This window comes from Phymastichus coffea, unplaced genomic scaffold (assembly GCF_024137745.1).
Source record: "Phymastichus coffea isolate CEN01 unplaced genomic scaffold, Cenicafe_Pcof_1.1 PCOF00124, whole genome shotgun sequence".
In the NCBI taxonomy this organism is placed as follows: domain Eukaryota; kingdom Metazoa; phylum Arthropoda; class Insecta; order Hymenoptera; family Eulophidae; genus Phymastichus; species Phymastichus coffea.
In genome coordinates this window covers 485018-512277 of record NW_026706935.1, presented here as the reverse complement: position 1 = coordinate 512277, position 27260 = coordinate 485018, and the positions used below count along the sequence as shown (strand labels likewise).

Sequence of the window (27260 nt, the reverse complement as noted above, 5' to 3'; positions counted from 1 at the left end):
AAGTGAATTAGCAGGACAAGGCGCAGCTATGACGGATTTACGAAAAGGTCTAGCGAGGCGAAAAACGTTCAGCTTTGAAAGGAGCATTGGGAAATTTTTTAATGAATGCCAAAAAGTAGGCGACTGTTATGGATCGCCAGTGTTCCCTATGCACTACAGGAACCATGTCATCAAGTGACAGTTGAATGTGTATCCGTAAGGAGAAAAAGAAGAATGCCGAAACCATGTCTCGTTTTTCCTTAACTTGTCTTGTGAACATAAGATCGCAGTAAAGGCTCAATACCAGTTATCGATATTAGGTAACTGTAAAAAGATACTCATCGATTCGAAAGGTAGGGACGAGCTCAAGTCTCCTTACGAGGCGTGGGGTTGGAGTAATTTCATTGATAGGGCTACTATCAAGGATCCGAAAAATGGTCTTTTAGTCGACGACGCGCTAACAGTAATGTGCAAAGTCACCCTCGAGTCTATATAACCAGAAATCCTTGATGCCTTTCACAGCTATGATGAACTTGTGGGGTCGCAGACTTTTCCAAAATCTGCACCGCACATGTTCCTCAACCTTCCTCTCAGTTCTTCTCGGCTGTTGATTTATGATTTAGTTTTTATGGTGTCCAATAAGCGATCAGCTCATTGAGCACGTAGAACAATAAACCAATAAACGACGGCCGAACCTTTTCGGCTGGGCCCTTTTTTAGCAGGCCCGCGCGCGCGCCCTTTTCCCACCATATTTCCGCTTTTTCTTTTTCCTCTCCGACGAGCAAAAGCAATTAATGTTCTCGGAGAGAGAGAGAGAGAGAGAGAAGCAAAGCCTGGCTCGGTGGTGCATCCTTGCACCCCCGCGAATGACCAGAACGACACAACCCCTCGTCTCGCTACACTCTTTTTGTACCCGCGCGCGTCACTCGCGATACCTTGTAGTGCTCGCCTGCGCACATCACACCTACTTCGACTCATTATTATAGTAATATTTATCTATTACCAGTGTGTTACATTTATTTATTTCACCCTACGCACCTAAACATTCATTCATTCTCCTGTCGCCAAACGCCGATCCAAACAACTGATAGATGAATTTAAAAATGATTCTAACAACTACAGACCATTATTCGAGAACGAAACCAACGTTGATGCAACATTTAATATCAATTCAGCTGCACAAAAAACATTCTAATTCTTAGTGCTATGTTCAAGTATGACCTTAAAGAAAGTCAGGAGAACAAGGTCGAAATTTGCGATATCGACCACGACATTATGAAAGAACTGTTTCGATTCATCTACACGGGAGAAGTGCGAAACATCGGAGATATAACTGCTGACCTGCTGATGGCGGCCGACAAGTATCAGGTTATTGGCTTGAAAGCGCTGTGCGAGAAGACGCTTTACTCTCAGCTCACGACTGAGGATGTTGTAAATAGATCGGCCATCTAGATTCGTAAAATGTTATTTCCAGATATTTTGGTTTTTATTTTTAAGTTAGTATAAATGAAAATCAATCAATTCATATTTAATTAATGCTGCAGTAACTTTTCATGAGCGTACACAATGTATATAAACAACCACATAGCAATTGATCACATAACTATCTTCTATGAGCCAATCAGATCACGAATAAGCTGGCTTCACGTTGTAAGGTGGTCTTTTCGAATTCTTAATCGATGAAATTACCCCAATGGAACTTTTTCAGCATGACATTAATATCACCTATTTACTGATTGAGCACCCTCTGAACGTATTAACTCGAATACATCTGCCTACGCAATTAACTGTCTCATCATCGGTCTAATGACGTACAAGAAGCCCAATTATTTTGGTCCTTAGTCTAATTGGAAAATTTGCATGCCCATAATTTGATTTTGTATAAATAATGCAAGTACATTTTGATAATTCGATTAAAATCACTAAAAAGAAATGAGGATTTATAGTGAAAAGTTGCAGCGTATTATATAATTTGTCGTGTAGTTCAAGTTGCAGAGAAACGAAACTAATTTGTTTACTCTTTAATGTAGTTAACACAGTCGACCTATTGTTAGCCAAGAAATTTTCTGTCGTCTGCGTGTATGAATGTGAATTATTTGAGATTATAACTTTGCCGTACATTATTTCGCTGTGTACTATCGTGTTTTAATTGTGCTTTAGATTTGACTCGAGAGGAGGAGGAAGGAGCAATGATATTTCAATAAAAGATGAAGACGTATTTTTATAACGTTTTTATCGTTTATATACGTTTATATACGTTATAACGCTCATGAAAAGTTATTGCAGCATCAATTGAATATGAATTGATTGATTTTTATTCATACTAACTTAAAAATAAAAAGCTCGATATAGAAATTAATTGAACTGCTCCATGCGAAAGTTCAGCTTCGAATAAATAAAGTAAGCAATAAACACTATAAATCGATAGATTATTACGATAAAATATTATATAATGATTCCGCCGCTATTCAGCTACGTAAGATTTTTTTTTTGAAAATTCGCTTATTACAACCGTGAACCAATAGTAAAACAAAAAATTAAATAGTATATTTAGCAGATTTTTCTTTCCGTTTTTAAAAATAAATAATATTTATTTAATTAATAATAATATTTATTTATTTTTAAAAAATAAATGAATATTACTTATTTTAAAATAATAATTTCCTTTTTAAAAATAATAATTTCCTTGCCTAGGACGGTCATTCGATCTTAGCATCGATTTTTATGATAGTTTACGTCAAAGAAAGAAAAACCAAAAACAAAAAAACTTCTAGCCATTTCAGATCATAAATATGAATGCTATAGGCAATAAAACTTTTATTTATTTCCCGGTCCAAATCATTAGGCATTCATCTATTTTCCTGATGATGTAAGTCATTTCGATTAATGCTTGTGTATGATGCATTACACCTAATTTGGTCTCGGCGAATTTTTCTCGACCGCAATTGAATGTGATATAAAAATGAAATATAAAATATACAACAAAGCATTTGGATTGGTCGACCATATATATATATCGTTTACAAGCAGGTAAAAGGTCTCAATTGAATTCAATCGAATAAATTTTTTTTAAATCATAAAAATTAATTCAATTAAATTGAATTGAGTAGATCTTTTATATGTTTGTAATTGGAATATTAAATAAAGGATGCTCTCAATGAAATATAATTGAACGTGTTTTTCATTCATTCTTTGTTAAAATGTATAAAAAATTATTTAAAAAAATGATGGTAGGTCGATTACATTACGCAACAACATTATCATATTTTTTATTACCCATTATAGTTATTAAAAATTATTAAAATTTATAAATCGTGATTCAATAAAATATGATTAAGTATACATCAGTTTATAGTAATTAAAACAAATAAACAAATATCTAATAACTCTATTATATATTTTTCTTGCAGAAATGATTGAAATATATAAAAAACATTCAATAAAACTTTCGTTTTTTCGAAAATATATGAAATTTCAACTTTGATTTGAAATGGTGCTCTTGGCTCAATGGTTCATTTCTTGTTCTAAATACAATATCCTAATTAAGTAATAAAATAGCGCTTGAAGATATATCTAAACGGTTTTAATGAAGACAATAACAGTTACGCGTTTCGCTATTTGTCTTTTCTCAGTAAAACTAATTGTAAGATAAACACAACGATGGCTATATTCAATGTTCAATAAGTAGGGAACAAAATTTATTACTTGCATGATATAAAACTAGGTTATGTAATTAAATTTTGAGAATCTGGCGGGCAGATGGGATTGGAGAAAGCCTAGAAATCAATGATACAAACAATAAAGTCTTAACGAACGATACCTTGACGATATTGTGTAAAGTTGCACTAGAAACAAAAGTTTTTGCTAAAAGTTTCATTGCTTACAGCAAATTGGCTATAAAATAAAATTAGAGCTGGATTTAGCTGCGATTGCGAACAAATTTTAGAGAGCGGTATTGTAACATTCATTGTACAGGATAAAAAGATAAACTCACGCTAGGCTATTCTGTCGTGTCGTTCCAGTAATCACAAAAGCTATGTTTGAATATACGAAATGAAAAAGAAGAAACGAAATCGTGTGCACATTACAGGTATCGATTACGAGACTATGATGGAATCATTCCGATTTAACTACGTGGAACAAGATAAAAACATCGAACAATTAGCTGGCGACCTAATGGCAGCTAAAAAGTAATAGGTTATAGAATTATAAGCACTGTGCGCAAAAACTATACGAAACATTTACAACTGATAATACCATCGAAAATTGAAACTCGACAAATTGTTCAACATGATTGATCCGAGAGAGCTGGTCATCAAATTCATTGCTGCACGTCATAAGAATGCTGTAAGGAAGTCTGAATTAGCAAATCTATGTAATAAGATAAAACACCAAATTTTGCTAGTTGTAAAAATAAAATTGTCGAGATTAAATATAAAAATTTTTTTTTGTTGCGTTATCAAAGGTACTGACTTCGTCGTAACAATGTATTGTATTAATTTGTATTCATATTGAAAATACATTTGTTGTATCTTATTGTTAGTCATTTAATTTTTAATGATGTTATATAAATACAATATAAATGTAAATGTTTGAATTTTGTTTTTCAATTCTATAAATGACATATTCTCTCGGGTGTGTACTGAATTTTGTATTGAAGCTTAAAATTCTCGGTATGTTAAACAAACATTCTACCAAAGCTACTCACGAAATATATTACTGCGGTCAAAATCGCGATCGCTTCGAATAGAAAATTATAGAAAATTAGTTTCGTCGATCGATCGTTTAACGAAGATCCTATTTATTAATTTCGAATGTTTCCATAGAAAAGCAATATCCACGGTAGCATTAACGAAGACGAAAACGTAAGCGCACTGTGGCAGAAAATAGTAGTGTTGAAAATCATTTGAAAACCCCGCGAAACATTTAAACAATTCATAAGAAATATCAGGAAAATGCGTAAATAATTGGAATTTATCGTAAAAATTGAATACGAAAATTGTAAGCATTTGAAATATTTCTAAATTGTCCATTTCCTAAAGTTCGTTACGATTGTATACTGTGCTGCGATTATGGTTGTACTGCTCTTGCCTCGGTGAAGAATACCGACAAAGAAATGATTCACCGTGGCGCTACTGGATGAAAACATGTAACGGTCAGGGTACGAAGTTGCAATGCTAACAGAAGTTGAAGTTGGACGATGTCGCCGTAACGAACAAACGGTCGTTGCTCGCCCGTAACGAGGACTTCTGTCATTGGGCAAAGTCACGCATACGAGGCTTACAAAGGGGATACGTAGCGAAGGCTAACGAGTGCCAAGCTGATTAGTACATTTGCCGAGCGTCAGATCCGGCATTTCAGATCGAGGTTGGCAATACGTCGCGGTGATTATTTACCGGAGTTCGCAGAATAGAGGGACTCACTAAGCCACTAATCTCCACGTAGTAAACATCTCTTGAGCTTGAGTCGCAGTTGTCTTACTATCAAGGCGAACGGTGATCCTCGGGCGCAAATTTGTTGGCTTGGCTACGGACGACGACGTTGGCCTATTGGAGTGTCGAGCGCCGCGGTTGGACAACGAGATATGAGCCGAAATGTCGTTCAAGTGCTGGTGCAGGAGAAGGGCTCTCTGGAGAAGGTGCGGATGTACTCGGTCAAGTGGACGATCGATCGGTTTCTCGCCGACTGTAAAAACACGGGAGAGTATTACGTGTCGCCGGTGTTCCCCATCACGTTCGCCAACCAAGTGACCAAGTGGCATCTAACGGTGCACCCGCTGGGCGTGAACGAGCAGTTCGATGACAGCGTGTCGCTATTCCTACACTGTACGTGCGACGCGAGCACCGAGGTGAAGGTGAAGGCCCGATTGTCGATAATCAGCGGCGACGAGATGTCGCACGGAGTCATCGAGTCCCAGCTTACGTTCCAAGGTCCCAAGTACAACTGGGGCGCCTACGAGTTGTTGACTCTGGCCGAGCTGAAGAACCCGGAGAACAATTGCCTGATCAACGACAGGGCGGTGCTGTTGTGCGAGATCAGGCTGAATCCGGAGGTCGAGCGCTACTACGGCTACGACGAGTACATCAACAAGATCGGCCCCGGCTGCGATCATTACGAGCGGCTCTTCGAGAGTAAGCGCTTCACCGACGCGATTTTCCACGTGCAGGACAACACCATCCCGGTACACAAGGCCATTCTGTCGTACCGAAGTCCGATCCTCGCGAAGATGTTCAAAAACGAGGACGAGATCAACGACGGCCACGAAGTTATTTTCGTCTCGGACATCGCTTACGAGGTCATGATAGAGTTTTTCCGGTTCATCTACGCCAACAAGGTGAAGAACATCGAGCAATTAGCCACCCAGCTTCTAGCCGCTGCCGACAAGTATGACGTAGTCGAACTGAAGGCCCTGTGCGAGAAATTCCTTTACGAGAGAATCTCGATCGACAACGCAATCGACTATCTGATACTAACTGATAAATACAATACGATCAACCTCAAACCGTTAACGATCGAGTTCATCGGTGCTCATCACGCAGAGATCGCGAGAAAGCCTGCATTCGTGGACCTGAACAACTCCTTGATGCACGAAATAATAATGGCTATTCCAAAAAGAAATTAACGATCAACTTTGTATAATAACGTATTGTATTGACTTGTGCTTCTATTCCAATGCATCTGTCATTTTTGCAATTTCAATTTCAAAACGTCATTTACATTTACCTGCAAATAATAGCTCTATGTGAATATGTCTTTGGCGCAATAAACAACTTTGATAAACAATCACGCGTCCGACTCTTGCGTCGAGGTTTCCCTTTGGAGTCTTTGACGTCATCGCGGCAAAACTTAGTCGATGATACCCAGACGGTAACCTGTGAAATCCTATTTCATCTCACAACGACCGTAAAAATAAAATTGACGATGGGCTTGCTGCGCACGAGGAGCTGCTGGAGAGCGGCAGATTCATAACGTTCAACGCGGAAGTCCGATGTTCAAAGCTGTGTTTTAGCGCGTCGACGTTACCGACGTCCACCGAGAGCTCACGAAAGATCAAGAAAATGAACGTCATCGACGAATCAGTCGTCGATATTCTGATCGCGGCCAATAAATATCGAGTCGTGCCATCGAAGACGCTGTGCGAAAAGTTGAGCTACGAGGGGATCGCAGCTATGAGAACGCTGTCGGATATTTACGCGTGGCAGAAGCGCTCAATACGATAAGTCTGAGAAGTCTGGTTATTGAATTCATTGTTGATCACTATCTGGACTTCGAAAAGTACGTGATATACGAACTACTTAGAACTTGTAAACAAACAGTCGCAAATAATTAGCCGAACCTACATTAGTATTCCTCTTTCCATTTCAAAAGATATATCGCAAGCTCCGCGTAATACAGATAAATTTCGTGGCAGTTCTTCGTATGAAATATATGTAAAATAATTATGGAACTGATTCGATGGATTTGAACGAAGATTTTTCATTACTGTACAGTTATGCATATCGTCCGAACGTCGTATTTCCACTTGAACTGTTAGAAATCTTTGGGCAGCCGTACTGCAGCAGCATTCGAACATTCGAGGGCTTTCATCGTTCGGCGCCCAGCGATCGTCCCGGCAACGCGAAGCCAGCCGCAGCCTCGCGCGCGCGAGATGCAGTGGTCGATCGAGCCGCATCGAAGCTGCGAGACCGAATACGTACAAAATGATAACGTTCTATTGCAAAACCAAATTTAGGTCCATCGTAAGTGTGCATTGTCTCTGCGTATACGAGCCTTTGCTGTGCTCAGCTCTATGAACGTTGCTCGTCCCTTCACTTTTCATTCATTCCGGTGTGTAATATCGGACGGTATATGGACATTGTAAGACCAACGAATATATAGACGTTGTGACGCTTTGTTCTGCGTCTTACCGACGGATATAACTATTTATTCGTTGGAAAGACTCAGAAAGCGGTAAATCGTACGATAATACAGCTAACCAATAATCTATATAGTCAATAACGCTTGGCACTGAATGGAAAAGCACTCAAATCGCAAGCAATACGCGAAAAAATTATTGCAAATCTTTCAACAAAGTTGCTAACATATCGTTGCAATAAAGCTCTGGATTCGTTTGTATTTACATTGTAATGCATTTGAAAAGTCAAATAAAAGTCAATAAAAACTTCCTATCTTCAATATAACTGGCATTTATGATTCTTTTTTATACAATAGTTTTAATGAAATATGTTACTCCTTCAATGATCTTTTTTGTTCTTTATCCAACTTAATTTATCAAAATCAATTGCATTCGAAGGCTTTCATACTAAATCTATAAAGATTATATCTTCCCAATTTTCAAAGTTCCACGTGTCAAATAAATGTACTGAAACTGTTATACGTGCCGTGAACATCTGATTTCGTGCCTGAATAGAGCGTTTCCCTGCACTATTTGTGGAACGCGCTATTGACAGGGATAAATGTGATCTTGCCGCGAAAGAAAATTCACGCATTTTCTTCTCGATCGATAAGCGAAATGTATCATTAATTTGTATTTTGCGTTCTAAGGCATTTGGGATTCCTTTGAACCTAACCTACTAAATAATAAGACACGGAAGGCGCGCTGACGTATAGCTAATCAAACTGAATAACTAATATACGTATACAAAATCATAAATTTATGCCAACTTAAGCTTTTAATTATCTCTCCTGTTCCAAAGAACGTATCACTGGAGAAAGTAAGATTTTATAGATCACGCCTCTACAATTTTCGTTCGGCTACAACTGCTGATGAAACAGTGCAGTGCTGGAAATTAGCGAAACGAGCAGATAAAACGCGAAGTCAAACGATTTATTGCAAATTCAGTTGGCAACGTATCTTATATAATATTTTACGAGTGCTGAATGCTCGCGTTGATGCCGAGCACATTGGAAAATATAATAAAGCCAAAAACGGATCTAGTTTCTAGTGTGAGAAATCAAACGATTCTTTTTTGTAATTGCCGAAAGACCGGAGACTTGTATTGCCAAGTTTTCTATAAAAACCGCTGACCCGGCGACAGAATGGTTTTTAAAAGTGTATCCGAGAGACGAAGAGAAAGAAGGCGAGACAAGACGATTACGCAATTTCAATAATGAATAAAAAAAAATAAATCAATTGTAAATTGGAACAACACAGTTACATTCAAAGCCCTGCTATGCAATTGAAGTTGGGCGAATTTCATAGAGCAAAACCTTATGGCAGACTTGATCGACGATACGTTACATATATCATATGAAATCACATATCACAAAAAACGTTCGCGTCTGTAACTAGTGGCTCGGTAGAATGGGGAGAGATCCGATGAGCAATCGGTAGAGAGCGGAAGATTTACCGACGTTGTCTACCGAGTAATGAACGAATCGTTCATCTACTCGAGAAAAGTGAAGAAGATCGGGGAAATAGTCAGTCTACTTCTAATTGCTGCTGACAAATATCAAGTGATTGAATTGATAGCGTTGTGCGAGAAAGACTCTCTACAATAAGCTCACGACCATTGAGTATTTCAAACTGGCTGACATGTGCCACACAATCCATCCGAAGAGTCTAATTATTCAGTACATTGCTGCGCATCACAAAGACGTCGTAAGAAAGCCCGAATGTGCAGTTGTGCACAGTAGTGTGATGCATCAAATTATGTCGACCAGTGCAAATGTGCCATAAGATTATCGGGTATAGAATAAGTCATAACACTTTTTGATTAATAGATCTCTGATGAGCAATACGTACAATCATTGTGAGTGTCCAAAGTTTATTAAAAATAGCAAATGAATAATAAGAAAGTTACGGCACTACGGCAAATTCAAAATTAACCAAATAATGCTTGGCGCGCGTCAGTGTAGCATCTGTTGATTGTATTTAAAAAATGCCGATATTGCAATTCAAGCGATATTTAAGACCTTTGGCACTGGGTATTTTACGAGGCAAATAACGAAAAAAAAAGCAATTGTCTGCAAAAAGGGTAACACGCGCCGATAATTCAGCACCGGAGAACGAGCAGCTTGCAAATATAGGTATGTATGGCGATAAATCCAGCCGGCGAGAGCAGCGCTATCATTCATCGGGGTTTTGTTACCGATGTGTGCAAGATATGTCCGGGCGTCGAAGCGGAACGCAAGCGGAGGTGAAATGTGTCTCCGCGGCATAGGAAATCAATCGGGGCCCGCTCGGCCCATAAACAATGGCCAGAGCTAGGAAAGTGCGCGCGAGCGCGTGTGCACCGTGTGCCTCTCGCGTGGACACGGTGGCGGGGCGGCTTCTCAAGTAGGCCAACTCCATCGGATTAGATCCGCGAGATCCCGGATGTAAGCGGCGCAACTTGCGAAACGTCCGACGCGCGTTTCGGATATACGAGCACCTAGCGTGCCTCGGACACGCCGCTGTTCAACGGACTGCTCGCCTTGGTTTTTCGATCGCTCTTTCTTTCGCGTTTTGACACTCGCGCGCTACATAATTGCCTGTGGCCTCAACGTTTTGACTGATGCCGATCGGCGATGGATATAGTTTAATTGTACGGCTTACGCGGCTGGATATAATAGCATGTGCCGTTTTAAAGGTTTTGCAACAGAGACACAACCGTCTATCCGCGGAAAAGTTTCTTGTTGTGATCTCCGATCAACGTCATTCTTTTTTTCAGACGTACACGGCTGAACAAAATTATTTTATTTCACGAGTTTTGATTAGCAAATTATGGCTAATTTATTTTTCACATTTTCTTTGTTATTTTTAGCTCTTTTGTAACCACTAATACGGAACACGAATATCAGCTACCATAAATTCTGTATTCCAATATGAAGATAAACGGGTATTAATGTTTATTTGTCATTATGAACAGACGTTCAGGGCGTTACTCTCGAGTCTTAGCTAATTACGTAATAGTACATTGCGCAACGCGGGAGAAAAGTGAACGATCCCCTCACGGGTAGGTTGCCTTGGCTTTGCCCCGGGTGTCAAACCCGTAAGAGGTACGGCCCAGTTTCCTCTCAAGTAGCACGTGCAACTTTTCCGCATGCCAAGAGATCCACTGGAAAAGTGTATGAAATAAGTCGAACGTAGCCATACGGTAGTCGTACTGTTTCTCGATATAGCGGCCTTAAACGTATGTTAGCAGCGAGGATAGTACTACGGCTCAAACTGTCAGCAGTGTATGCCGCGTTGTGCGATGTAAAATCAATTTTTTTTTAAATTAGTACATTTATACGTAGTCGCGTCGTACACCACCTATTTATCGATTTGAACGCCACCTGCGCGTAATTCGACTGGTCTTGACCAAAAGATTATAAAATTTTACACGCCATGGCTGAGCTCAGCGCTATATATTTACGAATACGGTATGGGGCCAGCATGGCGGATACAGAAGACAGAAGCCTGGTGGTGCCATTGGGTCACCGACTCGGTTTCCAAGAATCCAAACAAAAGTCGCTGCATAATTTGGAAACCCACTGGGCTTTCAACAAAGCTTTAGTCGCAAGCTGAGCCTATAGCAGAAGTTGTTCTTTGTAAGATTTTAGAACCTCAAAATTTTATCCAGATAACGTAATTATTTGAAGAATGGTAATTTTTAAGTAATCGAAAATAATATAACTCGCAATATTTATAAGTTTTCTGTATGTCTGTATATGTATTTGATTATATATATATATTTCATATAATCTTTATAAGCCATACCTGAAGGAAAAAATATCATGAACAGATTGTTTATCTGATTTATAGCATACAAATAAACTTTATTATTATAAATAATAAAAACTTTAAAGTTATCTTGTTAACAACTTTTTCCACACTTTAAAGATTTGTTGGAAAACCAGTGGGTTGTCTGAATCATGCGTTCGACTTGTTTGGAAACTGAATCGGTCACCCTATGGCACCACCGAGCTTCCGTAGGAGGATGTTCGTAGGCCGTAGCGTGGCCGTGCTGGCGATTGGCGCTTGGCTCGTCCAAAGCATATTAATAATTACTAGCTAATATCTTAACCTAACTAATAGCTAGGTATGTTAGCAGTCAACCTCGCAGTTAACTATCGAGTGGTAAACAAAATTTGAAGTAGGAAATAGATTGTTGACTTGGAAGGCCTGACGTATTACGTCATATTTCATGACTTATTATTGAAATAAAGATGATATTTTACATCAAGAAACACTCAAAATTAATTGGACAATTAAAGATTTCTAAGTTGGTCATCATAGCCTAAACGAGTATGTATTTTAAAACTTTGACACAATCAACATTACAATAATAAAGTAAGCGAGTGGTGTTTTATCTTATACCCGAAGTGTAAATTTGACAGAGAATTCGTGTTGTATCTTATCGTCAACTCTAAACGTAATATCCAACGGAAACTAGACTATGAATTTTCAATAATAAGTAGAAAACATAGTCTAATTGTAAAACGGAACAACACACCTTTATTTGAGCTTTGTTTATCCAAATCGAGTTGAACATAATTCACAGAGTGAAATATTTTCACAGATAAAGAAAAGGGTTACCTGATCGAAAATACATTATTTAACAGTATCACGTAATATCATAGTGTTCTAACCAGACCAAGATTTTACAAAAAGTGTCATCACTTATCACTACGATTGGCTAAGAAAAATGGCAAGCGAGTTTGATGAATGTGAACGATTCATGCAGGCAGATAATCTTCCCGACGTGACTTTCAATATGCAAGGTAAAAAAATCAAAGTAAATAAAAGCATTTTATCAAGTCAGAGTCCAGTTTTCGAAGCAATGTTTACACATGATATGAAAGAGAAACAACAGAACATAGTTGATATTTTTGATATTAATTACAAGATAATGAAAGCATTGTTCCAGTTCATCTATACGGAAAATGTGAGAAATCTGGATAGCATAGTTGGCGATCTTCTTTATGCAGCCAATAAGTATCAAATCCTTAAATTGAAAGAAAAGTGCGAAAGCATTCTCTTCAAACAACTCACGGTTGGTAATGCCGTGGAGATTTTAAACCTGACCGACATTTGCGATGCAAGGAATCTACAACCATTAGTTATCCATTTTATTGCTATCAATCACAGAGAAATTGTAAAAATGCCTACATTTTCTGAGCTGAATGACAATTTGAAACAAGAAATCTATGAGATTATTGCAAAACGTGGATAAAATTAACATTTCTTTAAATAATGATTATTTAAATTAAAAAGAAAAAACATTATCTTATAATTTTTTGTTTGATAATAAAACAAATAATTCTAATCTTGCTCAATGTCTTGATTCTATTCGGATTATACATTGTCATTGCTTACAATTCCTACTAATCTGAATGGAAACGATTGCCTTTTAAAGTTAGATTTTGATTTGAAATTGCTTTTCAATGTTTTAATTTTCTACATATTCGAATATTTTTAATTTTCTTTGTTTTACTTATTTCACAATATTTTTCTGCAGTAAAATACAACAATGTTCTTATCAGAACGCGACATTCAAGGAGACGTCGTAGGTTTTCTTGTGACTTCCGTATGATGGCACCACGAATTGGCAGTGTAACAGTGTAGCCAATTAGTATTACAAGCGATCATTCCCGCCATTTCGCGCATAATACTTCGTAACCTCCTTTGTGCTTTATTGTCGCGAACTTTTGTCTTTACATTGTAATTGGTTTTTTTTGTATTCGTATATATATGCATTCAGTACTATACTTATCTAAAAATAAGTAATTCGATAAAAAGTAAAGTATACTTATGTGCACGATGATATATTTTTGCTGAAATTGTGGCTTTCAGTTATTTCACGCCTATAGATCAATGTATGATTAACTGGCAAACATTAATGACATTAGTGTACATCATATAATTATCATGTTCACAAAGCGTTTGATGTTTCTTTTCCTTATTGCAGAAGATTGTTAACTAGCGTAAGAAGAATTAAGAAAAGGCAGCAGGCTTCTGCAGACAAGAACAGGTATTGTTTGGCCTAAAACGATTTCATTCGAATGTTTGAACTGTTTTTTTGTTGCCACTAGTTAAAAATCCAGAAATTATCACTTCCAGGAAATTAAGTGTAGTAATCAGATCGCATACTTATATTTTATGGTAATTGTATGGATAATGCTTCTCTACATCTTAGTTTTTAATAGTGAAAATGAAATCGAAATGCAAATGAACGTACAAGGTTATGTACGATTGTCGATGCAAAAGATGATGCAAAACAATCTTTTTATCTATACAATTTACCAAGTCGCACAAATTTATTCTGGAATACCGTATATGTGAAATACACAAGGAATTATCGATGAAACTCCATTCTGATATATTTTATCGTAGTTATACTTCTCGGTAGGTCAGGTCAATGATGTATGACAAACTTTATTTTACTCAGCTCTAGGTATTAGCTGACTTCAGCTATATTTATACTTTATCTTGCGATTTAATTTTGTCTAATTGATTTTCCTCTAGATGAACGTTTTCTTCTTCGTGCATTCGTTCCAAAGCTAGCTGACGCGACAATTGTTCAGGAGAACGGTTACGTTTTCTCGATAATAAGCCGTCGCTTCAGTGGTGCGTGATTTGAGGCTAGTTGATCGATGTGCGAAGTAGCCGTGCGTATTTGCTGCTATCGACGCTCGCATGCGTCATTGGCAAATGCCAAGATTCAAGCTGAACCGGTCTGGAATTTTCGCTCGGCAGCTGCCGATGGCGCATTATCTGGTGCACTGTATTATTATAAGCGCGGACGAAAGATAAAAACGCGGATTGTCCAACGATCGATCACCGCTTGGCCGCATTCCGCGACACTGCGTGTGCAAGCTGAACGATGTTGAGAAAGTCAAGAAGTGCTTTTACCGTCCAAAACATTTACAGTTTCACGCGGAAAAATCGAGCGGCTTTTCGCTGGCGGTCGCTACTCATGACCGCTGCTCCCGACGCAACGTCCTTGCCAACTAACGCAGCTGCGCCTGAAGCTGTATCCAAACGGCTTGAGCTCGGAAAGTGAGGATCGCGCGCGTCTCCACGTCCGTCTTTTCTCTCGGTGAAACGACGACTTAAGCAGCTCGCAGCCATGAAAATTTAGCGTCATGCAAACACCAGGAAGAACTTTCGGAAAGCGGCAGCTTTGGCATCGACATGACAGTCAACCTATAGACGCTAACCAAATGTCGCGTTGGAGCGTTTAAAGCCATGTTTGGGCAGGTAACGCAAGAGGGAGAACGCAACTCCGTTCACATTGCGGATGTCGATGGCGAGCTGACGAAGGGGTGTCTGATCTACTTGAGAAAAATTAACATCGAAAACGTAGTCGGCATATCTTCTAATTGCTGCTGACAGGTATTGGCTAATTTTTGTGATAGGGCCAATCGCGTATTTGGAACTAAATAGTGCGTGCAATATGGTTTATCTCAATAAAAAACTATTTATCTCCTGTTGATCGTCACAGGAAGCGTTATAAATAAAAAGCCTCGATTCGAGCGTCTTGGTGTGCTAAACTGCCGAAAAACCATGACAAATGACGAGTTATATAGCGACAACGCGAATGTATTACAATCTGTTGTCCGATAATACGCTGATCGATTAATTTCCTTTACTCGACCGCGCATCGCGAGATTTCCATTCCCGTCCGAACTTTAACGGGTTGGTCTCCCTTCGTGGGAAAATCTCGCGGGGGTCCATTGTCAGGCCATTCGCGTGCATTCCAGCGCGAAAAAAAAAATCGCAATTTAGCCGGCAAGGCTGTGTCCCGCCGAGCGTTCGCCGCATCCGTCACTTCGGCCGCGCGACAGTTTTACCCGTCGTCGCGCGATATGAACAATTACGGCCCGATAAATAAAGCGATCGTCAAAGGCCGCCGCGCCGGCGATATCGAACAATAGAAAAAGCTTGGCTCGTAAAATCCGCACTCGTAAAAGCCGCGCGCTCGCGGATAGTCCGTGAGTCAAAAGGATACGGCTGCCTCTAATTTTAGAATAAAACGAGAGGTGATTGAAAGCGCGCGTATAGGCTACGGGGGACTCCTCTCGCCTACGTCGCGTTAAAGTCTCCTCGCGAGCGGCGGCACTGATTTACAGGGAGATCCGCGCACGCAGGAGAGCGAGAGGGGGAGGGGAGGAGGGGTTGGGTTGGCCAACTCGGCGCTCGGATAAAGCCGTGGCAGCGCGACGTTAGAACGAAGACAAGGGAGCTGGAGCTTGAGCGATGAAGTGTCGACGCGATACGCGCTCGCCGCGCCCCAACGAGGCTCGGAGGCGGGTCAGGGGGATGCTCCCCCTTGCGCTTTCCCGCTGCCGTCGTCGGCCGCAAAATACACCGTTAATTGCTTCGACTCTTAGCGCGCCGCTGAAACGGAAGCGGCTCGACGTCCGACGTTACTCAGAGCGAGTCCACGCGCATTCTTCGGCAGCAATCTGCGAATTCCGATTGCTTACAGTTACTCCATTTGCAAAGAAAAAAAGGAGAAAAGAAATGATGGATCGACAAAAATGCCGGCAATCAATCGCAGCCAACGACGAATACCGTAAAACATGCGAGGACTCGAGGATGAAACTGTCATAGCCCGCGCATGCTTTCCGCTTTCGTCACGAACGTAATTATGCGCGATCCGCGCGGCAAAAGTACGCGCGACGACGACGAAGAGAGAACAAAAAAAAAACGACGAGCGCGCAGTCGAAACGAGCGGCGCGCAGTCGAAACGAGCGGCGCGCTTTGACTCGCCGACGAGCGGCCCCTTTCGTTCGTTATTCATAACGAGGAGCGCGTAATGCATCGGCGTAGCGCGCGATTAGCCGCGGCAATTCTCGCGCGACGCCGTACGTCGCAATTATTGCGCGCGTAACTTTCTCGTTGCGGCACCCGTCGATTCGGTACCTGCTTTTTTCAACGATGGCGCGTGAATGTCGGTTGGCGCATGTGTGGTGGGGAGAGCAAAAACAAACGAATGTAAGATGAAAAAAGCATCGACTTTCGATGGACGCGAATAACCGAAAGCTATGTCGCGATTAACTCGGGCGAGCTTTCATGCGTCACTTTCTTTCCTGCGGGCGTATTTCAAACGCAGCTGAATGACGCTACGAAAAGACGTTGCACTTACAATTTTGTAGTTCTCGCAGCAAGTTTCGTGTTACAGGGCGGAGTGCCGACCATGTAGATTGTTATCCAAAAATGTCACGCCACTCTAAAGTTACGCTGGGCTACATCAGGAATTACAGTAAATTGTTTAGTTTGAGCTTTTGACAAGTCACCTTTGAATGGATGCTGTGTTGAATGAATTATTTTTAACGAAACTGCATCACCTCGTAGTTTTAGTTGTTTAATTAAATGAAAGATATGTTTGCCACTAGATGGAGTTTGCTTTACTTTTTTTTTCATTCAGTCAGTCAGAGCTACACATAAAATAAATAGAAGATTGACTCTAATTGCGTATGTAGAAATAGCTAGATAAGCAAATTAAATAGTGATTACGCTCCATTGTTAATGTGGTTTATCAATATTTTTTTGCGATAGTAGCTTTTATTAACTATCACTCTTATAGCAGTCGTCAAGTTGAAATATATTATCAGCGATTTGTAAAACTGCAGTGAGTAATGTCGCGCTCGGCAAAGCAACGTATTCCGATACAAGCCAAAGAAAATTATTCTCACCATGCCAAACAGCTCCAAAAAAGCGAGACAACAGCAAAAGCAAGGGAAAAAAGGGCGAAACACAGCGACACAAATAAATCGTCTGGAAGCTTTATAAGAGCGGAGTAAAGTGCAGGAAAAACGGAACAAATGGACGTCGAAACACTTTGGGTTCGGAGCTGCGCGACGCACTCACACGTACACGGACACACAATGCACTTGCGGCTCGGAAATTTACTAGTCCGGCGGCGCGCGCGTGCGGATGGAAATACTCTTGCGCGAGAACTGCACAGAGAGAAAGATCCGGCTTACAACTTTTCTCTCTCTCTCTCTGCTCTGCGGCTGGCGCGCGACGAATTCGCTGTTGCTGCTCTCCCGTATATACGTATAAATCGACTGAGGAGCTCGAGCGAAGCGAGGCAGAGAGAAGGAGATATATTCTCTCCTCGCCGACCCGGCCTTGGCGCAGATCAGCGACAACTCGTGAGAAAGGACGCCAGCAGACTGAAAATCAGCCGGTTTCTCCCCGCGTCTCTCTCCTCTCCCCTCCCGACCCTCCGCTCCTCCTCTCTCCCCGTGCCTTTTCATACACAGATGTTTTCCCGCTCTGCCGATTTTACTGACCGACTTTGTGCTCCTTCGCCGACACGCGCCATGCCGATCGCTCCCGCGGCTCTCTTGCCGCGTCGTGCCGCGCGTCGTTTGTCGACACAGCCAGCCGGGTTTTCGGCCTCGCCGACTTCTTCCCCGATCGGCAATAACGCGCGGCCCGAGGAAGAGAAAGCGCAGCCGCCGACCGGCAGATTAGCCGATCCGCGAGATCCGCTTCGCTCCACTTAGCTCGTCCGGCCTCGCGAGTCGTCGACGGCGAGCCGGGCGCGTCGTCGTTAGCCTGCCGATGGCAGCGCGCGATTCGCCGGGCGCCGGCGCAAGGGACTTGTCGCGCGCGCTCGCCGATCCTCGACCGCCGCGAGATCGAGCCGTCGTCCGCGTATCTCTCACCTGCCCTCGCGTCCGATTTCGCGCGATCGCGCGGAATATTTGGAAGTGGAAGATCCGGTGAGTCAGCGCGCGCGGCCTTCGGGATGACGCTCGTCGCGCTCGCGCGGAATCCATTCAATTAACAATTTTTACATTTCACCGGCGTTTCTCATATCTGTAATTTTATCCGTTTGGCCTATCTCCGTGAGTCACTCTAAACGCGCTAAATTTATCGGGCCCGCGAATCTCGACTCGATCAATTAAACCTCCGTCTTTTTCTTCGTTTTTTACAGTAATTCTTATTTACGTAAGCGCGTTGTTCTTACTTACGCGACGATACCTGTTAAATTAATATTGACCGATTGAATAATCCGTGCGCACTCGACTTGCGCAACTCGCGCGATAAACAGGGTGAATCTCCCGTCTACGGGATCCAAATACGAAGGATTCGTATCCTTGTCTCGAGCGTTCGGTACTTTCTCTCCAAACGTCTGGAGAAGACAACGACGCGTGCGCGCTCGACAATTAGACCGTCGTTACCGTCGGAACGCCGGCACGCTCGTTACGTTTCGAGTCCTCGCCGAGGCGACCGCGGACGAAATGTGCGAGCGCGAAAGCGTTACGCGAGCGGTTGCCCGCGAAACGATCACGCAAAATTTCCTTCGCGCGTTTTCTCGTCGCACCCGCGCGCGTACATCGATCCCGCCCGTTATAACGAGACTGTAAATCCATTCAACTGTCGCGTGCCGCGCGGTCGCAGGCGGGATTTATGCCTGATTTTCGGCGCGCCGTGGGAACGACCATTAAAAGCCGATAAATCATATCATCGGCGAGCTTAAATAACGCACGAGCCTATCGCCACCAATGCGAATCTTTGTGCGCAACGGCACAGACCAGCTCTGAAAAGCTACGCCGCTCGCCTATTGTGATTTAGATTTCGAACGCGTTACCCGGCTCTGCCGAAGAAACGAGCGTTCGAGGCGCGAGAAGAATTTTGCTGGAAATTTATAGTTTTGCAATGATTTTTTTCTTTTTTTCCTTTTGCGAATGTCGCAAGTGCACAAGAGCACTCGTTCACGTTTAAGGAATTACAGCCTATGCACCAGGCTCTTTCAAAATAAGCATTTGAGAGTTTCATTGGTAAATATTGTTGTGCGAATTCGTATGGGAATATAGCGCTTACGGTTGCTCCACTTTCCTGAAAATTCATTACGTGTCATTAGGCACGGTGGCTGACAGTCTATCATCAATCTTCGATAAAGAGAGTGAAAAGGAAAAAAATAAAAACGCAAATTAAGATGGGCTACTTCCCATATACAACACTTGTGTTCAGCTTAGTCATGCTCTTTCTCTCTCCTCGTGTGAGATACGAATCGCGAGTGTATAGAAATTTCCGGACGAAATTCAACAGAGATTCCTTGCAGCGAGTTTCGTCGCAGGAAAGAAAGTTTTTTTCCTTCTTTCTCGTCTCGGTCAAATAGATAATTAAGTTGCGAAGCTCGACGGACCTTTTTATCGTCTTTGGCGCATATATAATTCTAAAATAAGCGCACAATGATTCCGTAATTCACTTTTATATTTTTACAACTGAAGCGTTTTCCGCGATGTAACGTATGATGCATTGCGACGTCTCGATGATTAATTTTATCAAAATGCCTTACGTAAGGGATGAAAAAGTTGATACGGCGAATGCCGCATCATAAAGCAAAATCACCGGACTTATTCCTTCGCGACACGTACGACAACGACGACGACGACGACGAGCAGATGCGATCCCTCCCCCATCCTTTTTTTCAGTGTACACACATTCCGTCACGTTTTCATTGCTATATCGACGACGACCATTCTCCATCTCGACTCAGTGTGCCGTTGCCTCTCTGTAGGCATACGGGATTTCGATACTGTCAGCGTTGTCTGCAGCAACATTTTTATCTTGGCGAACGATTGAATCGTCGCGATGATCGATGCTTATGGTTTTATTTACAACTGTTTTCGTATAAACTGCGAAGCTTATAGCTTCGGGTTAAAAAAAGACATCGAGAGACAAAAATCAATTGACGCCTTAACGATTTGCTTTTTCGCATCAACTGTTTCCGAAATAACTTGAGTGGTTTTGTAAGAGTATTATAAATTTCTATTTATAACACAATAATGTAAAGCAAAACAAGAATAGCTATCAGCGTTTCTCGCTGTATCACATAAATTTAATAGAGAAACTCGATACAGCCTACGACATTTATTGAGCAACAATGATTTTTCAACAGATTCGAGTCAGTCCCATCCAGCGAGGCGTTTCCTCGTTTAGAAAATGTGCGCCTGTAAGAGGCGCGATCGCCCGAGCGAATTTCCTCTTGTCCACGGCACTGAGCGACGACTCGGCGCGAGTATCCTCGGGAACGGGATCCGCCGGAGCGTCGAGCCAAGTGTGGAAAAGTCGAGGCGAGCGCCGGGTATCTTCGGAAAGTGAAAAGGCTGCGCGCGCACTTTCCTTTTCGTGCCGCTCGCCATGTGCGCCACCGCCGCCACCGCCGCCGCCGCCGCCGCCGCCGCCGCCGCCGCACTTCCTTCGCTCTCTCGTCGCGGACCGACGTGTTGTGGGTTTCGCGGCCGCCGGCTACGAGAGGGAAACGTGGAACGAGGCGTTGCGCGATTTGTTCCCTATTGCCTCGGCAAGCAATGCCAAATGCGCGATTCTGACGGTTGATAATTGGGACAGGGCTGTAATTGCACGTCCAATCGTTCAAGGGCGCCACTCGTTATTAGCTCTCCGACTATTAGATACGGGAGCGATAAAAGTGTCATTAATCTCGAGTGATTAACAAGGCGTACGTTGCTCAAACGGGTATGAAGAAATTTGTGGGATGGTTTCGCCTCCGAGAAGATGCATACAATTTGCTTCTCTCTTTCTTTTTTTTCTTTCTTCCAGTTGCAACAATAAAACGGTTAGCTTAGATTCCCATCCTAGATTGCCGAGTCACGAAGTCGAAAAAGTAACCATTCAGCGCCAGGCCAAATTCGAAACGCCAGGGCTTTTATCTGCCTCGCATGATCGACTTTTGGGATTATCCGTCATGACTCGTTTCTCAATTCTTAATTTGCTATTACGTCTTACGTCGTATAATTGCTGGCGTCAACGGGCTGCTGCGAAAATATGATAAAGCTGACAGTTGAATTAAAGAAATAGCACGTCGAGCAATTTATCGATTTAGCGTGTGCGCGTTACGAATAATAATAAGGAATCAATTAAGAAGTTATTAAAAAGAAAACAATGAATGCCGTGGGCCTCGAGTTCTTTTACGTAATAATTTATCGCCGTAAGAGCGCGGCATAAAGTCCGAATCATAAATACCAAATAAAGAAAGAGAGACAGGGAGAGGGAGATGAGTGCATTTTTCCCCCGAGCAATTAATCCACGTGCAGTCGACAGCATGCAGCCGTAAAACCAACGACCGTCTTTATTTTTTCCTCGAACGCGAAAGCGCATGGAAGAGCCTAAAACGCCAAGTCTTTGCCCCGTGAATGAGAAATCTTGGAGTGCACCACTGCGAGGAGCGCGCATACGCGAACGTATATGTATATACGTGTCCCACCCCCTGCGGACAAAAACGTGACATAACGGCCTTCGAGCAACTTTCGCTATCTTACTCACGACCGACGAACAATTAACGCGCATTGCTTGGTGTGTGCGTGTCACACAGTCGCTCGCGGGACTTTCGGCGCTTTCGGCAGACGTTTGGACACTATTGAGCAGTTTTAATTACCTGAGAATTTATCGTGGATTTTCTACGGGAGATGCATAAATGCGTAGCGGCGTTTCCTGTGTGTGTTTATTTTTTTTTTTTTCGACGCTTTGCGTTTTATAATTTGTTTTCCTTTTCTCTTCAGAAGTGCGATGTAGAAGGCTTTGGCATAGTGTATTCCGAAATTTTTACTATACGGCATGAAAGTTTCGTACTTTAATATTGTCATACTTGAAGATTAAACTTATATATTTTACTTGATATTTCATATTGTTTTGTAATACATTAAACTTTCTTTCGTTTTTTAAACGTTTATTTTCAAATAAGGATTTGATGTTATCATTAGGATTGGTTATAAAGAATTTTTCTTTATTTCAAAACAATGTTTAACTTTTAAGAAAATATTTGTATTATGCATGTAACAGAATTGAGTTACCTGATCATGTTAATAACTTTATGAACCGAATTTATCATGAAGTTGAGATATAGTACCTGGGTTATGATTATGTAGTTAATGGTCCATAGGTGATTATCGCCTGATTAGGTGTTATTTGTTTATTGTGAAAATATAAATGCTTATAGAATTTCACCTGACACGATAGCAATTAATTCCAAATTGAATTTTCTCTATACGTGCGTATCGTTTCCTTGATAAAAGTTATTTTCTAAAAAATTGTTACGTCAAACCCAACTACAAATCTCTTTCACTATCATAGAACAAAGACAAAAATATATCGAACCGTATCACCAGTGTAACGTAAGAAAAAAAAAAATTCAACCAAGCCCAATAATTTTCCAACGCAAAAAAATCCGTCTATAATGTAACAACGCGAGAGTTTATGACTTGGCACGACAGAATGATTGGCAACATGTTTTTCGGCGTGTTGGGCTTTACGGCATTTCCCGAATGAAAAAGCCAAGTTTCGCATACAACAAGGCGACATTAACATTTTCGAAAGTGGATGCCTAAGCATAACTCCATTGTCAGCGACAGGCGTATCTCTCTCTCTCTCTCTCTCTCTCTCTCTCTCTCTCTCTCTCTCTCTCTCTGTCTTGTTTTTGTTGCACCGTGCAGCGCGAGCGCAAATTAAATTTACATGCGTGCAGCCGCGCGCGCTGCTCTCGACAATACGGCGCTTTGAAAAAGTCGTTATTGCCGCGCGGCAACGAAAGGGAAAGAGGAAAAAAAGGAAAAGGAAAAAGAAAAAAAGGCAGGCGCGCTCTGGGTCGCATGCTAAGCCGTCGTTAAGAGCGGATCAATTATGCATGGGAAGTGAATGATTTGCCGCGGCGAGGAATGCCGAGCGTTCGGTAATGGCGCGCACCTCCCCAGCCCTCCGAGCGGACAATAATGCCATTAATTCAATTGTTCGATTGATACGGCTTGACGCGACGGCGCGCAACACAGTTTTCGCGCGCGCGGCGCGCGGCGTCTCAATTCCCCGCCGCCTTCCGCGGCGAAGTGCACCCCCTCGTCGCCGGCGCGCCCGCAGAACTGGTTTTCTAATCGGCCGGCGCGGTCGCATTATAATTGTCTCTCCCCGTTAGCGCGCCACTAGGATACTCGGAAAACTAGTTCATGTTTCATGCAAAAGATTTGCCGAAGATTCTCCCGCGGAAGGCCTACATAACGAGCCCGCGAGCGCGTTGCACAAAGGCGCGCAAAAACAATGAGGCGGTGGTGGCGGCGGCGGCGGCGGCGGCGGCGGCGGCTACCTACTTCGGGGGAGAGTTTCAAGGCCGCCGGGAAAAGGTCAAATACCACTCGCCGCGAGCAGCTCCACGGACTCTCGCGGCCCTCGCCGCGCGTCGTCCCTTTAACGAGAAAGATTTATTCGCGCTCGTGTCGGCCCGTGGGCCTCCTCTTTCCTCGCGCGTCGCTTTATATTCCGCGTTGAGCCGCGGACGCCGAGGAGCCGCGCGCGCGCGCGCCTGGCTAATTACCGGACTCGGAGCTTGCGCGCGCGCGACTCGCTCGTAAATCGCGGCCGGCGAGAGCTTTTCCAGCTCATCAATTACGCGCCGGCTCGCATTGTCTCGCGGCGCTCCGCGGCGACACTCTTCCGAGAAGCCCCGAGGAGCCGGCCCCGCGAGGGCTAACGGGCCGGAATTAATGACGGCGAGCATTGTCGCGCGGGGAGCCGAAGCGAGGCGGAATTGCGAAACGCGCGGGCCCGCGATTAATTTTAATGCGCGCGCCGAGGCTGCTGCTCGCCGCGCTTTTTAGCTCGCTGCCCCATTAATCATTCGCACATTTCGCTTTGTGCGATTGCGATATAGTTTCTCGCCTATGCCGACCGCGAGGCAGAGAGAGAGAGAACCTATGATAATAGGGCTCATTTATTTTTCTGCATTCTATTGTCACAGTTCCAGCGAACAATGTCAAGTGTCGCCTATTGTGTGTGTTTCTGTGTGTTTCCGATGTTTTATTTATGAAAATCTGCGTTTTACGTCACTTTGCAAATATTCCGAAAAGTCCACGGGTGCAACCTCGGAAAGAATGCTTGCTTCGATCGTGTCGGTCGAAAGTACTTTTTCTTTTAAAGACGTAATAAAGATAACAAAAACCGTCGTTGAGAGCCAATTGGTTAAAGACTTAACGCTCAATAAAGTTTAGGGCGCAGTACAAACAAACTCACTCGTTTTTATTATTTTTCTCCGTTTTTTTTTTTTAGTATTCATAAACTTGAAGACCGAGTTATCAATCACTTTTAAAGAGCGACTCGTTAAACGTCTCTCTTTTTTTCTGCCTTATATTGCAGTGCTCGCAAAAGTTTGCGATGCCCATACCAAGGAAGCATGATGAAGCAGTTTTGATTTTTGATCTTAACAGACGCTACTGCGAGTCGTATTATTGGAGGATCGACGTTCGTTAAATTTTCGTACGTAGTATCATTATGCGATACTCCTCTGCAACTTTCGATTCTTCGCTAAAACCGCATGACTATGAGCACACTCGTAAATAAACTCGAGCCGTGAAACCCTTAAGATACACGGCGCGTACAAAGAGAAGTCCAACATTTACTAGTGTGTGCTACTAAAGATAAACTAAATTGCACCTGATTATCAGCGTGTACAACACAGGTCATACAGAACTCGGTACGTAACGTTTCAGTGCGAAAATGCTTCTTTAACATCCACGATTACAGCTTACAATAATAAAATAACATTTTTTTCTTGTATCAGATTCAAATTGAACGTTGGCTGATAACGGAACGATTTCAAATGCGCCAATTCGATTAATTTATCTTTAAAACGGGCACTCAACTAACTAATCAACAAGTGAAATCAAAGCAGATGCTAATCAACTTCTACCCGATTCACGATCAAACGGATAGCATTATAGAATGTCATCAAGTTTCTTACACGTACCAGCTATCTGCTACGTATTACACGCAAGAAAGTAAATTTCAATTAGGTCGCGGAGAGTGAAATTCTAATTTCACGCGATGAATCTCCGTGGCTATGAAAAAAGAAAACAAAAAAAGAGGCTTCATTAATGCTCGCGAAAAAGCAGCAGGAAAGCTAAGCTCACCGCCGCCGAAAAAAAAAAAAAAATCAACAGCAAGAAACAACGAAGTCATTGTGTGTATCGTCGCTCGAGAAAGCGCGGGAATGCAGGGAAAAAAAAGGGGGGGGGGGGGGAACAAAAACGGAAAGAAAAAAAAAAATACAGCCAAGAAGCCGAGATTAGGCGGCCCGTAGGAATCCTAATGGGCTGTAACTAGGCGTGGATCTTCGGTCCAATTAGAGTGAAAGGGAGAAACGAAAGGCTTGCGAGCGCGTACGACGATGATGTACGTACAGCGCGTCGCGCGCGAACGGGATGCGCGCGAGCCGTAACGGTGCTCGCGCGAATTTTTCCGCGCTCTTCGTTTCGCGCGGCCACCGCGCCGAGTGGTGGTTCCCTGCGGAGTCGCCAGGAAGTTGTGGCGCGTGTCGCACGCTAGAGCTCTCGCCCTTGAATCGCGGGTATAAAGCGCGCGAAGCGATATCGGCGGTTAATTGCAGCGTCTCTATCGTGAAATTTTCGCGCCGAAAACGCATATAAACTCGCTCGGTTTATCGTTTCCGCGTGTGTAAATCAACGGGCGATTCCGCTTTTCCGAGACGGCGCGCGGTCGTTCGGTACGCGGCGGGGCAATGAAAAATATGCCCGGCAATAAAGACAATAACGAGAGGGGGCGCGCGCGCGCGGACGAGAACGAGGCAGGAGATAATTAGAAAAGCCAAGGGAAGAGAGAGAGAGAGAGAGAGAGAGAGAGAGAGACGGGAGGCGCGCGATAACGCGCGATTCGTGCAATCGCGGGCTCTCGGCGCTCGGCGAGCTCGCGGCCGCGTGTACGTACTTTCACTTCTAATGAAAACGCGCGGGCATTTTTGGCCGCGAGTGTACCGGCGCCGTAGGATGTGCACTTGTATGCACGTGTACGCCGCGCGCGCCTCTCTCGCGTAGGAGGCTCTCCTCCGCTTTTGTGCGCCGTCCGAGCGTCATCGGTGCCATTACTCGTGTTTTAAAACCCTGTCGCGCGCTCGCGTCTCTCTCTCTCTCTCCAGTTTCTTTTTCCCTCTCGCTCGTCCGCGCAACCGCATTCCTATGATGTCGCCCATTTTTTTTCTCCATTCTGCCCTTTTCTTTTCTTTATCTCTTTCGCGGGAAGGGAATCCTTTGTTTTCGGATGAATTATTCAGTCTCTTTAGAGCGCCAAGTTAGTGGCGACGAGTTTGCCCCGGAGTTGTTTGTTAATGAAATATGGTTCGCTAGGCGATATATTTTTCTTTGCGCTTTGATTTATCCACGCACAACTACGCGATCCATCAGCGCCGCGTAGCTTTTCACGAGCGCGAGACAGCGAAGATTTCAAATGAGATTGTAGTTTAGCGAAGAAAAATATGTATATTTTTTTCAATCTGTAGCAGCGCAGACAAACGCGCGAAATCATCGCGAGTGATATTATTTAAAAAATTTTGACA

At 42.8% G+C, this 27260-nt stretch overlaps 3 protein-coding genes across 7 annotated transcripts in view; 2 read left to right on the top strand and 1 right to left on the bottom strand.

Moving 5' to 3' along the window:
- The window catches only part of LOC131671312 (uncharacterized), a 77968-nt gene that overhangs the window by 17378 nt on the left and 33330 nt on the right, over positions 1 to 27260 (bottom strand). Inside the window, exon 1 of one of the 5 annotated variants that reach the window (XM_058947653.1) lies at positions 17587 to 18050. The exons of 2 other annotated variants lie outside the window; for them this stretch is intronic. The gene's annotated coding sequence lies outside the window, so the exon portion shown is untranslated. Of the gene's footprint in view, positions 1 to 3973; positions 4325 to 17036; positions 17138 to 17586; positions 18051 to 27260 lie in introns of those variants that run through there. 2 more of the 5 variants (XM_058947654.1, XM_058947655.1) reach the window with 2 other exon arrangements.
- On the top strand, positions 5326 to 8148 carry LOC131671313 (speckle-type POZ protein-like). Its single transcript, XM_058947658.1, has one exon. It carries the CDS (start codon positions 5564 to 5566, stop codon positions 6599 to 6601), a length of 1038 nt encoding a protein of 345 aa, XP_058803641.1. The 5' UTR covers positions 5326 to 5563; the 3' UTR covers positions 6602 to 8148.
- On the top strand, positions 12000 to 13118 carry LOC131671363 (speckle-type POZ protein-like). Its single transcript, XM_058947724.1, has 2 exons — positions 12000 to 12190; positions 12465 to 13118. The coding sequence occupies exon 2, from the start codon at positions 12591 to 12593 to the stop codon at positions 13116 to 13118; it is 528 nt and encodes a 175-aa protein (XP_058803707.1). The 5' UTR covers positions 12000 to 12190; positions 12465 to 12590.

Coding starts and splice junctions, on each gene's coding strand:
- LOC131671313 (XM_058947658.1), top strand. CDS start 5,564: ATGAGCCGAAATGTCGTTCAAGTGCTGGTGCAGGAGAAGGGCTCTCTG.
- LOC131671363 (XM_058947724.1), top strand. CDS start 12,591: ATGGCAAGCGAGTTTGATGAATGTGAACGATTCATGCAGGCAGATAAT.